This window comes from Cricetulus griseus, chromosome 3, assembly GCF_003668045.3.
Source record: "Cricetulus griseus strain 17A/GY chromosome 3, alternate assembly CriGri-PICRH-1.0, whole genome shotgun sequence".
Taxonomy (NCBI): domain Eukaryota; kingdom Metazoa; phylum Chordata; class Mammalia; order Rodentia; family Cricetidae; genus Cricetulus; species Cricetulus griseus.
In genome coordinates, this window is record NC_048596.1 from 90,419,328 (window position 1) to 90,432,735 (window position 13,408).

The window sequence follows — 13,408 nt, forward strand, 5'->3', positions numbered from 1 at the left end:
ATCTCTGATCACGACTTCAAATGCCATCTGACATACTTGCAGACTTTAAGCCCAGATCAGGCCTCTCCTGAACCCCAGACTCCCATGTCCAGCTACCTTCTGTACGTCTGCTTGTAGATGCCCTAACCTGCAATTACTGAAACTAAACCCTGCACCCCACCCAAGGAAACCGCCCCCCCTGTTCTTTAGAAATGGAAACTTATCTTTCCTGTCACTGTGGCCAAGGCTTAGGAGTACTCACTCCCTGTCTGAATGTTCTTGTCCTCATCTGGCAGTCAATCAAAATGCACCTAAGCTAAGCCCCTCCTCCTGCCGCCAGCAGAGTACCCCAGCAGCGGGGCTGTCAGATGCCACCCTCACCTTTCTAGCTTGTTTTAGAGCCAAAGCCAAATGGGAGACATCAAGCAGAGTGACGTTCAGTGACCTGGGACTCTTCGGAGCTTGGTCTTCTCAGTAGCCCTCTTGGCAGCCTCAGAGCCTCACCTGCACGAACACCCCACCCCTGACAAGTGTCTCAACCCCCGACCCCCAAGACATAAAACTTTTAGTTTCAAACTGAGTGGTGGCAGGACATGCCTTTAATCCCCACACTAGGAAGGCAAAGACAGGCAGATCTTAAGTTTGAGGCCAGCCTGGTCTACAGAGTGAAATCAACTTGGACAGTTTCTATTCAGACATCAGCCCAGTCCAGGAGAGGCTGACCCAGGATGCATAGGAATTGAGACAGAATCATGTCCTCAGTGACCTTTCAGGGAAAATCCCCCATTTACCATCTCATACACAATTGGGGAGTTGCATATGATTATAATTAGATGCATTGTGGGCAGGGACATCTATAGTAGATTAAATTATATATGACCAGTCAATCAAAACAAAAACACTTTTCAGAATATAGAAACCTTGTGGCCTGGCAGAGCCTGGTGCCAATTCCAGACTTACTAGGTAGGGACAGAAGGGTTAAGAGTTAGAGGCCAACCTCAGCTACTTAGCCAACTTCAGGCCAGCCTGGGCTACATGAAACCTCATTTAAAGAAAGTGGGGGTGAGCCTCGTATAGGTGCAAACAGCACTGGGTGTAAACCTAAGGGAGGAATGAGCAAGAGGGGCTGCGAGGGCGACTGCTATGCCACAGGACAGCTGGGCAGGTCACTAAGGGAGGGGTCCACAGGGAAGCCTGAGGGCCTCAAAGCTCCTGGCCTCCCTTGTCCTCATCACCACAAGGTCTGCATGCTGTTGGCAGTCTAGTCCCTGTGTTCCCAGACATGCCCTTTCCTGTCTGGTCCTTCAATCCCTGCACTGAAAGCAGTCGACTTAAATGGCTTCCTCCTGCCTATCTGCCTATTCATCTCTCCATCCTTCTGCTCTCCCTTCAGCATACACCCAATCCTCTTTTTAACATCCACAGTCCACTAGTCCCATATGAGCCGGCCCGTCAGCCATCCATGTACGGAACTCTCCACCCAGCTGTCTTGTCAAGGGTACTACAGCTGTGCTGAAACACATGACCAAGAAAAGGTTTGTTTCTCTCACACTTCCACATCACAGTTTTATCACTGAAAGCAGGTAGGGCAGGATCCTGGAGGCAGGAGCTGAGGCAGAGTCCATGAAGGGTGCTGCTTACTGGCTTGCTCAGCTTTTTTTCTTGGGGGGGGGGGGCGGGGGTTTCAAGACAGGGTTTCTCTGTGTAGCTTTGGAGCCTGTCCTGGCACTCCCTCTGGAGACCAGGCTGACGACGAACTCACAGAGATCTGCCTGCCTCTGCCTCCTGAGTGCTGGGATTAAAGGTGTGCACCACCAGCGCCCGGCTCAGCCTTTCTTATGGAACCCAGAACCACCAACCCAGGGACGGCACCACCCACAGTGGACTGGGCCCTCCCCCTTCAATCACTAATTAAGAAAATGCCCTACAGGCTTGCCCACAGCCTAATCTTATGGACACACTTTCTCAGTTGAGGGTCCCTCCTCTCAGATGACTCTAGCTTGTATCAAGAGGACATAAACTAGCCAGAACAACTGATCCCTTGCCTCTCCTGGCCTCCCACAGTGCCAAACCTCAGCTGCTCTCCCTGACCCCTTCACGCCTTCAAAACCAGAACCACCTGGGAGACCAAGCCCAGGTACCAGCACTGGGTATAACCTTGGCTGCCTCTGGAACACAGCTCCGTGGGTTGGCCCTGAGGAAACACTTCTCAGAAGATTTCGCCTCAACAATGCTGCTCTCTTCTTAATCTCCGCTAATTTCTCAGCTCCAGCATTATCCCTGTAACACAAAGGTTTTACTTTAATGGTTCTGCTCTCTCGCTAATCACAGCCTAGTCTTTAACTCAGCTGACCAGAACTGCAGATTCTTCTTTCTTTTTTGGGCTTTTCAAGACAGGGTTTCTCTGTGTAGCCCTGACTGTCCTGGAACTCACTCTGTAGACCAGGCTGGCCTTGAACTCAAGAGATCCACCTACCTCTGTCTCCAAGTGCTGGGATTAAAGGCGTGCGCCACCACACTCAGCTCACAGTGTTATTTAAAAATTTATAATGGCCCTAATATATGGGACTCTCAAACTTCCCTCCGGAACTTTATTGATAAGCCAGGCCTGCAGCATCTGCATTTCTCTTGACATTCTCATCTTCTAAGCTCCCAAAGAACAGCTCAACAAGCTTTGAACACTCAATGGCTTTTCTAGCCCAAAGTTCCAAAGTCCTTCCACAATCCTCCAAAAACACACAGTCAGGTTGTCACAGCAGTACCCCCTAATCCCAGTACCAATTTCTGTGTTAGGGTTATTATTGCTGTGATGAAACATCATGGCCATAGCACCTTGAGGAGAAAAGGATTTATTTAGTTCACACTTCCATCACTGTTCATCCCAGAAGGCAGGTAGAGCAAAAAAAGGGCACAAACCTGGAGGGAGGAGCTGATCAGAGGCCACGGAAGGTGCTGCTTCCTGGCTTGCTCCCAATGGCTTGTTCAGCCTGCTTTTTTATAGAACCTGGGACCACCAGCCCACACAGGTGGCCTTATCTAGACTGGGCTGGGCCCTCCCCCATTGATCACTAATTAAGAAAATTACCTACAGGCTTGCCTACAGCCTGGCCTTATGGAGGCATTTTCTCAGATAACTACCTAGTGTCAACTGACATAAAACTAGCCAGCACACTACAAGTGTACCAGCCTTTCAGAACACCCAGATGGAGTGGACCCAAAAGGGTGGCTGGAGCACCAGGGGAGGAGGCTGGCTGCCTGCTAACCACAGAGAAGCCACAGAGCTTCAACAAAAAAGCAGATCTTTATTTTAGAGATGCCCTGCAGCTGTGCTTAGGGAAAACGGGGATTCTACCCAGTCCCAATGGATACATCTTCGGAACATGCCCACAGGAACATGCTCCTGTTCCAGGAGGGCTGTCAGGGAGTGTGCTATGAGACTGGGTCTCCTTGGGAGATCGGAAGCTACACCCATAAAGTCTCACAGACAAAGAACCACAGGCAACTAAGAAATTCTGAGAGTGAGAGAAACTGTCTTCCCCAAGGCAGAGCACACCAACTGACTATCCAATACCGAATGGTCAGCCTTGAGAACATACGTACAAGTAACACAGACTGAGAAGTTATATTTAGGAATATATATGTACACACACATGCATATATATGTGTGTAACAACAACTAATGGGGAGGAGAAGCCATAAATTTGAAAGAGAGCAAGAGGGATATATGGGAGGGTTCGCAGGGAGGAACAGGAAGGGGGAAATGATGTAATTACATTATAATCTCAAAAATAAAAGAAATAATAAAGAAGAAAAGATTCCAGAAACAAAGGAGTGGCCCTGGGAGCAAGCCCAGGCCAGAGGGCTGTCCCTGCCAGATGATGGACAGCTCAGCAGGGGGCCTGTGTTATGCAATCGCAGGCAGGCCCCTGCCTCCCCCAGGGAGTGCCAGCCAGAAGCAGTCTTCTAGTTAGTGTGCACCTCTCCACCCTTGACCCACAGTTCCAGACGCCAAACAAGTGGCATTGGCAGGGTCCAGCCCGCAGGTCAAGCCTGGCTATGGGGAGCTGGGCCTCTGTTCATTTTCTCCAAGCCCGCAGAGGCTGGGACTGGGGCCCAGTGAAGTCACCGCCTGGGAAGCGGCACTGGCTCCCTGCCCACCCATGGAGGCTATATTTGGAGTAAGACAACTCCCTGCAGACACAGAGCTTGGGACCCACCCAGAGGAGCTGCCCTGACCAATTTGATCAAGCAGAGGGGTTGACACCCATCTCTTCATTTGTATCCATTCATCCTGCTCTCTTGCTCATTCAACAAAGGTTTATTGGCCCCTAGTATGAAGCAACCGGTACATTGGGCTGTATCTTGAGCATTCTTCCGTATGTGGCCATGTGGGTATTTGCATCTAAACAGGGGTGGCAGCACACACTCTTGGTGCCCTTCCTCTGAGTTGGCTGGCAGTGGTGACTCACAGTCAGGTGCACCCTGTCTGTATGTACCTGTGTACACATGCGGGCCGGCACGTGCTCCCCAGGGAATGATAATGACTCAGCTGCAGAGGGCATCTGGGTACCTGTGTGGATATGTCTATGGGTGCAGCCCTGAGAACAGGCTCTTGTTCCCTGGGGTTGTGACTCAACTGCACATGGTGACCCAGGAGCCCACAGGCCAGCTGTGCCTTTTCAGCTTCCAGCAACTTGCCAAGCCAAATAGACAGTGTTGGGTGTAAATATTCTCTCACAGAGTGCCTGGAATACTGTGAGGTCGGGTGACCTCAGGAAGCCAGAGAACTGTAGTAATTCTGACCCAACAGCAGTGGCCTCGGTGCCCAGACCTTGACTCCCTCAACCTTTCTGCTGGTGCCTCCTGGAGCCTCCAAGATAACGCTCTCCTGACCCCATGAGCACACATGGGGGCACCAGGCTCAGAGTCACACACACTGGGTTGTGTCCTTCAAACTGGCAGCACAGCCTGTGTTCCTGCCATACCCCAAAATCCCTCTGCTGCAGCCAACACAATCAACCAGCCCTTAGCATGCTGAGCAGGGACCAGCGCTGATCCCTGGGGCTCCCCACAGGCGGCTGTCCCATCTTCACCTCGATGCTCCATCTGTCGTCCCTGGCTGTCTCTGTCCTTATCTGTCCCCAGTCTATCTTTGTCTCTTCTCCCCGTCAGGCTGTCTACCACAGAGGCCTCACTAGAGCCGAGGTGCTGACAGAGAGGGGGTGTGGGGTGGACACTCGGTGTCCCTTTCTCAGCCTTATCAAGAAAACTGAAGTCATTGCTCAGGGGGCTCAGGCTGGAATTTCGCCCTAGATGACCTTGCTGGGTTTTGGGCCTCTGCAGAGACAGCTGGGGTCAGGGAGTCAGGAAACAGGCCCCTTCTCTCTGGCTGCTGACCCTCCCCCATCCCCAAGGCGCCTCCAGCCAAAACTCCAAGCTTGCTGGCTTGTTCCCAGAAGGCACTGTAAAGTAGGGCCAGGCACTAAGCTGTGGTTTCTGGACCAAGGATGCAATGGAGGGCCTCCTCAGCTAACAGGAGAAATGCTAAAAGCCTCAGGGACAGGGAGGCCAAATGACCCCATACCATACCTTAAGCCTGCCTGCACCATGGATGTGGGGGGAAGCTCTGGCATTGGGGTCCCCTCATTTGGTTTCTCTGGTCTCAGAGCCTGTGGCTCCCTGGGGTGACTGACTTCCTAAGCCTAACTTTTCACATCTGTAAAATGGGTAAACCATGCCAGCCCTTTGGGTTTGGAAGATATGATGAAATTAGGTGGGGTCTGGCTCCCAGCAGTGCTCAGAGTTGAGGCAGTCCCCACTGACAGGACCCTGAGATAACCAAGCATCATCAGCACCAGTCTTAACCCTCGGGCATGGTACATGGCTGCCACCTAGTGGTCACCTAGCAGAAGTGCATAGCAGCACTGAGGTCCCAGATCCAAAGGGCCTTGCTGACTGTCCCAGAAGGTGACATCACAAGTGCTTTTCTCTTTTCCCCACCTTGGGTTTCACATCATCTTGTAACAGTAGAAAGCTACAGAAGTTGTTTGTTAGAAGACAGGGTTCAAATGAGCCTGCCCATCAAGGAATCTGGGAAGTCCCCTCTAAGGCATTCAGGGAGTTTTTACCTTCTAGTATCCGATTGCATGAAGACTTCTTGGGAGAAATGGAAACTAGATGGTGGGATTGGCTTTCTTTAGTAAGAAGGGAAAATGTATCCCCAACCTTCCAGGCAGGAAGGGGTAGCTGCTGTTCCCACAGCCAGAGCTAAAGTGTAGACCAGCACCAATCTACCCAAGCTCTGATGGAGCCCAAGAGGGCAACATCCGGGACATGTTTGAGGACTGGCATTTATACAGTGTGCTGGGGAAGTTGCCTGGTGTGGAGCTCTGGGCTCACCTGTAGAGACTTCTCCACTTGGCATGGCTGCTGAAGGAATAGCAGAGATGGCATTCAGAGCGGCAGGTTAACTCCTAGAAGACAGGGCATCTCTTACCATGGCACAAAACTTCAGTGGCCACCCAAGCAATCACAGGTGCAGGAGCAGAGGTGTGGGTCCTTGGGGACTTGCTGGGTGGTGACAATGCCAGCCCCTTGAGATCCTCTCAACAGCCCCTTGCTGGGGTCTGGGAGGTAAGCTATGAGATGACAGGAACTGTGTATTTCTGGGCCTCATTCTGGGGCTCTTTGGTTCATTCCTCTTGGACAGCTGAGAAGTTGAACACCTGACTATGGGGCCATAAAAAGCACCTAAGATATTTCCCTAATTCTCCAGAAGCCTTGCATGAGCAACCTACTACAGCCACCTGCCAGAAATCCCCACATGGCCTGGCCTAGCTCTGCTGGAAAGCCCCTCTCCACATGACTGCTCAAAACATGTGCCCTGACAGCATGCAGGGTGGGGGGAGTGGGGAGTGTCCCCACCAGCCTTTAAGGGGCAGATGGCCATCCTGTGCTCCAGGGGTGGCCTGCTGGCGACATCATCTGTGCAGTGCTGTTCTAAGAACACACAGCCTGAGTCTAACCCTTTTAAATGACACTGTGAGCTGGAACTGTCCCCAGCAACCTAAGGAGTTCCCCTTAGGGCCTGGGAGGCAGGGGGAAGCTCTGCTTGGTTACAGATGAGTTTTGGCTTAATTGCCCACTAGCCAATCTAACACTGAACTGAGTGAAGCCTGCCACAATCACCTGAGGACGTCACCATTCAATTCAGTCCAGCTGTGCCAGATATCTACTCCACAAATGGGTACTGTTTTCAGCCTTGGCCGGAGAGCTCTCTGCAGTGGGCAGCAGTCAGTGCAGACTCATAGCCGGCCAGAGTGCTGAGAGTGACTGTTGAATGCTCAGCCCTAAAGGGAGCATCCGAATCAACCCCCACGCCATGGCCCAGGGAACATCATGGAAGAGGGGCAGAAAGAAAGCAGGAGTGGAGGGTGGGGCAGAGTGCTGTTGCCAAGACACGGTCACTGGTCACTACGCTCAGAACTCGCTGCAGTTATATGCCCTGCAGGAGATCAAGCCGGCAGCTAGGGTGGGGTGGGGGAGCAGCATGTTGGGGGTATCTGGGTGAGTATGATCAGGATACATTATAAACGTGTGAAATTGTTAAAGAACAAATAAAAGTCTAAAACAGCAAACTTCATGGGAGGCAATGTTAATGAGTTTACTGATAAAGCAGAAAGACAAGACAGTCTTGAGGACAGTCACACTTAGGTGATGGAAGGGACACACCCGAGTGTAGGGAACCTCAAAGTTGGCTCAAAACACCCCAAGATCAAGTTCTCAGCACAAAGATGTATTTGCCCCAGAGGGGCAGAGGGCAGGGATAAGAGACAAAGACAGGAGATAGATGGAGAGGAGAACAAGGAGAGGGGAGAAAGGAGGCAAGGAAGAGGGGGAAGGGGCATTTGTCCTGGATGGAGGAGACAGATGTGACCCATAGGCAAATGGCAGTTTATAAAGGCAGAAGGGGAAGTCCTGCATTCGAATGAGATGTTTGATTTAATTGGCCTTGTTAATTAGGTGAGCCAAAAGGGGTTTTTGATTGCTGGACTTTAATATTTTGACGGCAGGATCTTGGTGGCCAGCCTCAGGAGGAGGTGGCCAAACAAGGGAATAGACCTTGGGGGCTAGCTTTAGGAATGTACTCTAATGGATTTTAGCAAGGCAGAGGAGCTGGGGGAGGAGAACAAGGCCATGTTGTAGCTGGCTAGAGTCCCCTCACCGAGCGCCTCCATGGCAGCCACCCATAGACCTGGGAGCTCTGTAAGAAGGTTCAGGGATTGAGGGAGGCATGAACCCTTTTCTGAAGTTTGCCCCTGAGGAGACTTCCTGTAGGCACACTGTGTGTGCAGCTGGAGGTGGGGTGCCGGTAGATAGGGAGCCCAGAGAGTGGACTGAAGACTGGCTCATAAGCCAAGTTAATTTCATGGGAGGTGTTTCTCAGAAGGGGGGCACTGTTCTACTGCTGGCAGCCTCAGTAGTCAGAAACTCCTGGGTCAGCCCAAGAGAGTGGATCGCAGAGACAGGTGTGTTCTGAAGTGAGGGCTAGGGGGAGTTGTTCTCTCTTCTCATGTCCCTTCTATTTCCTAACTATCCATCCTGCCCCAGTGCCACAACTAATCCAGATCTATGTGACTAATGCCCAACTCCTTCCCAGCTAAGTACTCTGGGTGCCAGCTGGGGTTGAGGGACAAGCACTGAGCACTCTGGGAAAACGTCCTTTGCTGCCCTGTCATCAGCTTCCAGTTCAGTGGAGTGGGCCTTGGGCCCATGTTCTCTGTAATCACACCAGTCTGACAGCCTAGGACAGTAACTCCCATTGGACAGATTTTGAAGGTGAGCATGGAGGTAGCAGCTGGTCTGAAACCACTGTGACGGACCATGTCCCTGGGACATGTCTGGCTGCGAAGTGAGAAGCACTGAAAGTGAGGCCCACAGATGCCACCTTTAGAAATCCAGCTGGCTGCAGGTGTGAGGGGAGAACTGGGGAAAATGGGACTTCAAATGGGGAAGCAGCATCAGACAGAAGAGGGCAGCTGGACAGAACCCTCCATTTCCCACTCCTACAATCTCCCTGGCCCTCTCAACTGCCATGGAGGAGGCAAAGAGAAAGGCCGTCGTTCCTGTAGATGACGACCAGGGGCTGCACTGGTGTGGTAGAAACTGGGAAGGGAGGCAGAGTCTGGGCTACGGTTGGAATTCAGTGTCCACCACAAATGTGCCCACTACCCAAGACCAATGACTCAGAAACCTCAGAAGGGTCAATGAGGCTCAATAGGAACTAACAACACTCCCCTCCAAGCTGGGGTGATGCAAGGCACCCACAGAAGCCAGCACATTCCTTCCAGTTATGAAAACCACAAATGTCTCCAGACACTGCCAAATGTCCCCCCAGGAACAAGTGCCCCTCCTTGAGGACTGCTGCAGTAAAGAAAGACAGTTTTACAAACACCCACTCCCCTCCCTCCTCCGTAAGAGGAAAACCAGTTGGCCAATACACAGTCAAGCTAAGCAAAAGCCTTCTTCATCTACAGTCAGAGTTTCAATCTTGGGGACCAGGTAAACCCAAATAGAAAACTACACCGTTTATTCTAGTGAAAGAAAAACTCAAAGACATAAAGAAAATTTGAGAAAACAGTCAAGAGTAAAAGGCTCAGGGGTAACGGCAACAATGAAGAGAGGTCAGCTCTGGAGGTTCTTGAGCTGACACATCCGCCAAGTTCCCCACATTTGTGACTCAAACACCAAACATGAGGTCACAGCTGACTACTTGAGGTCTTGACTCCCAAAGCCAGTGTTTTCAGGAGTGTCCCTAAACCACATCCACAGGATTGTATGAAAATGAAATTAGGAAACACCCACACACTTTACCATTTATATTTTTTATTTTATTCATTTATTTTTTACATTCCAATCCTAGTTCCCCCTCTCTCCTCTCCTCCCAATCCCCCACTCCCCTCTCCCATCTGCTCCACGGAGAGGGTAAGGCCTCCCATAGGAAGTCTACTAAGTCTATCCCATCATCTCGTTGAGGCAGGACCAAGGCACCTCTCCACCCCTCACCCCTGTGTCTAGGCTGGGCACGGTATCTCTCCATATAGCATGGGCTCCACTAAGTCAGTTTGTGCATTAGTGTTAGGTGTTGGATCCACTGCCAATGGCTTCATATATTGTCCCAGTCACCCCATTTGTATATTTTGGAGATCAGCCCTCTGTCAGGTGTGGGGTTGGTGAAGATCTTCTCCCATTCTGTAGGGACCCATTTTGTCTTCTTGACTATGTTCTTTGCTTTACAGAGGCTTCTCAGTTTCTCTCTCTTTTCTCCTCCCCCCCCCCTCTCTCTCTCTCACACACACACACACACACACACACACACTTTACCATTTTATTAAACCAGTTTTAAAATGTATAAAATTCTGGTATGTTTAATTTTCTTATTGAGTTCACTGTACTAAAAACAAAACAAAATCCCATAAAAACATTTTAATATCTTAGAAAATTAGCAAAAAAATTAAGAAAGTTGAGCATATTACATTGTACAATGTTTAGATAAAAATGCTTAAAATTATAAATATTTTGTTCCTTCTCAATACAGGCAGATTCCAAAACAGATTTCAAAATGTTTTTCATTCACAATTCCTGCAGATAATCTTATCTCTAACAGTAGGAAGGGCTGATTACAGTGCCTACAGACAGGCACTCCTGAAGTTTCCTGTAGCTATTACAGAGGTGAGGCAAGGGGTCGACAGGCACTTAGCTGAAGCCACAGCAAGGATCAGGAGAGATCCATGAGCATCAAAGCATCTGACCAAAAGGGAGTCGCAGAGTCCACATCTGTGCTGTCTTCTTTATCCACGCCCCAGCCACAGTGCTGCTGCAGCCAGTGTCTACAGATTGCAGACACCTCTGCACAGCCCATACAGTACTGCACGAGCAGGATGCAGGCCGAATTCAGGCTTGCACCCAGGCCAGACAATGAGGGCCATAGCAGGCGCTGCTTCTGGCTGTGTTCAAAGAAAGTCAGGCTTAAGGAGGAATGAATGGTCTGCCAGCCAGGACATGGCAGTCCCTTCACCCCAGTCTCCCCTGGACTCCCAGGTCTTCAGCTTCCATCCAGACATTTCACACCAGTCAGAACTTTCTTGCGGTTTCTTTTCCTCATTCTCTCCAGGGTCACTGAAGTCCCCTAGGAGACATCATTAAGCCACTGGGGAGGCCCTGGCCCCCTCATCTGATAGCCCAGCAGCAACGAAAAGAAAACACTGGTGGGTGAGGTGAATGAATGGCCAGGCAGAAACCCACACCCAGGTTAGCTTAAGGTTCACGATACAGTGATATTCTGCATACAAATCTAAACTCTATGAAAGCAACTATAAACATTAAATAAAATTACAGTTAAGCAGCCCAAAATCTTAAGAAAAATTTATGAGACTTCCATTGGCAAATGTTTTCCAGTCATAAAAGGTAGAGATTTATGGAATTCTATCCAGTCCTTATGTAAATACCAGGAACACTGAAATCTATCTCTAGACTTGCACATGTCTGGAATGGCCTCCTCTCTGCCCCAAGGCAAGGAAAGGCAAGGACCAGGACACTCGGGGTCCTCTGCTCTGTTACTGAATTTCACCTTTTCTGTAACTTGGAAATCACCCTTCTGTTTACAATGTAAAGCACTGTGGCTGTCCATGGAGTCACTGAGCTTATAGATTCCAACTAGCATGGGAAAGCTTACTTTTACTATTCTCAATCCCAGAAAATCTTCCTCAAAAAAAAAAAAAACAAAAAATAAAAAACAAAAACATAGGAACCATGACCTGGTCACCCATGGAAGTGGGAAAAGCAGAGACACAATCCTAGTGAAAGCCACAATCCCAGCTTGGCTAAAGGAAGGGCTTGCCCTCATCCTGTGACACTTTACATCTAACCAGCCCACGTACTGTCAGCTTCCCACTGTCCACATTTAACCTCCTAAACTAGCCAATCACCACTGATTTCAAGTTAGCCCCTCTAATATCAATAACTTCCACTCGTGGACGGGGGCTGGGGACAGAATGTCCAGGGAACTGGGTAGAGACACTGGGTCAAGATACGTTTTGCTATGAAATGAGGGGAAAGGAAATGCAAATGAAGCATGCCAAGTGCATGATGCCCAGGTCCATCACAGCACCAACAATGAAGGCTTGCCGTGTCACCTGACAGGGAAAGGCAAACAGACCATCGGAGGAGACACACTGCCTTAGGAGGCAGCAGACGTCCTATGCAGAGAAGGGCTGACATCAGCGGCTGCAGGGCTGCAGAAGGTGACAGTGAAGGTGGCCCCAGCCACACCTGTGCCTATGTTCTCACCCAGGAAAGCTCAGACAGCTCTAGAAGGTAAATACAGTGTCCTCAACATGTGGACCCCGCTGGAGCCCTGAGGAAAGATGGTTAGAAGCAGCAAAGCCAGTGTCCTTGTCCTGGGCATGGAGCTCGGCTCCTCACTGATGTGACTGTGCCTGGGGTGGCCACTGGGAGAGCTGTCACTCCGTGGTCTTCTTCTCTTTCCAGCTCTTCTCTCTCTCCTCGAGCTCTGCCTGGGTGAATGCTGCGGGTCCCCAGTTGGTGATCAAGTGAGGATTCTTTGAACCTAAGCAACAAGCATGCCTTCAATGCAGGTACACCCTCCACCCCTGTCATCACTCCAGGGACAAAACAACTTTTCTACTTGTTTACTCTGTCTCTGAGGAATGCCCAAAAGGCTTACCAGCCAAAAGAGCTGCAAGATACATGCAGGAAGGTCACCTGGGGCCACTGACTACAGAGGACAAGCTGTTCAAGAGAGACTCACAGGAAGCAGCTGGCCTTCATGGTGACTCTCGGCCCCTGTAGGGCCCCTGGGATTACAAATGTCCATGTCCCCCATCCAGGTTTTGATGAGGGTTCCGAGGACCTGAACTCAGGTGGCCAGGCCTGCAGAGCAAGTGCTTCACCCTGAGCCATCTCAAGGGTGACCCTGCACTTCACATCCAAGAGCTAGGTCACAGGTACCAGTTTATGTGGTGCTGTGCATAGAACCAAGGGCTCTGTGCCCCTAAGACAGTTGTTTTTAATACAACTCAATCACATAAATATAACAGAAAGTAAGTTAAAATAGATCATAGTTATATTATTACCTGGTTCTATCAATCGTATTAATCCCTCATGATGGGCCACTTTGTCCTTCCAGCTCTTCGTCATATTAGTTGCCATCTCTAGCTTCTTTTTAACTCCCTAGAACAAAAGTGGCAGTTTAAGAACCAAGTAGCGTGGACTGGCACCTACTGTACACCTGTGGATTCCATCGTTAAATGATCAGAATTACTCTAGGGGGAGGAGCTACCATTACCACTATTGCACATTAGCAAAAACTCAGGCAGAGAGCTACGCCATCTGCCCACGGTCACATGCA

The 13,408-nt window shown here is 50.2% G+C and overlaps 1 protein-coding gene across 1 annotated transcript in view; it reads right to left on the minus strand.

Moving 5' to 3' along the window:
• Positions 1 to 10,449: 10,449 nt before the first annotated feature.
• The window catches only part of Swap70 (switching B cell complex subunit SWAP70), a 59,182-nt gene continuing 56,223 nt past the window's right edge, over positions 10,450 to 13,408 (minus strand). Inside the window, exons 11-12 of the mRNA XM_027410073.2 lie at positions 13,134 to 13,230; positions 10,450 to 12,607 (exon numbers count right to left, since the gene is read on the minus strand). Of these exons, the coding sequence (XP_027265874.1) occupies positions 12,501 to 12,607; positions 13,134 to 13,230 (204 nt within the window). The 3' untranslated portion in view covers positions 10,450 to 12,500. The remainder of the gene's footprint in view (positions 12,608 to 13,133; positions 13,231 to 13,408) is intronic.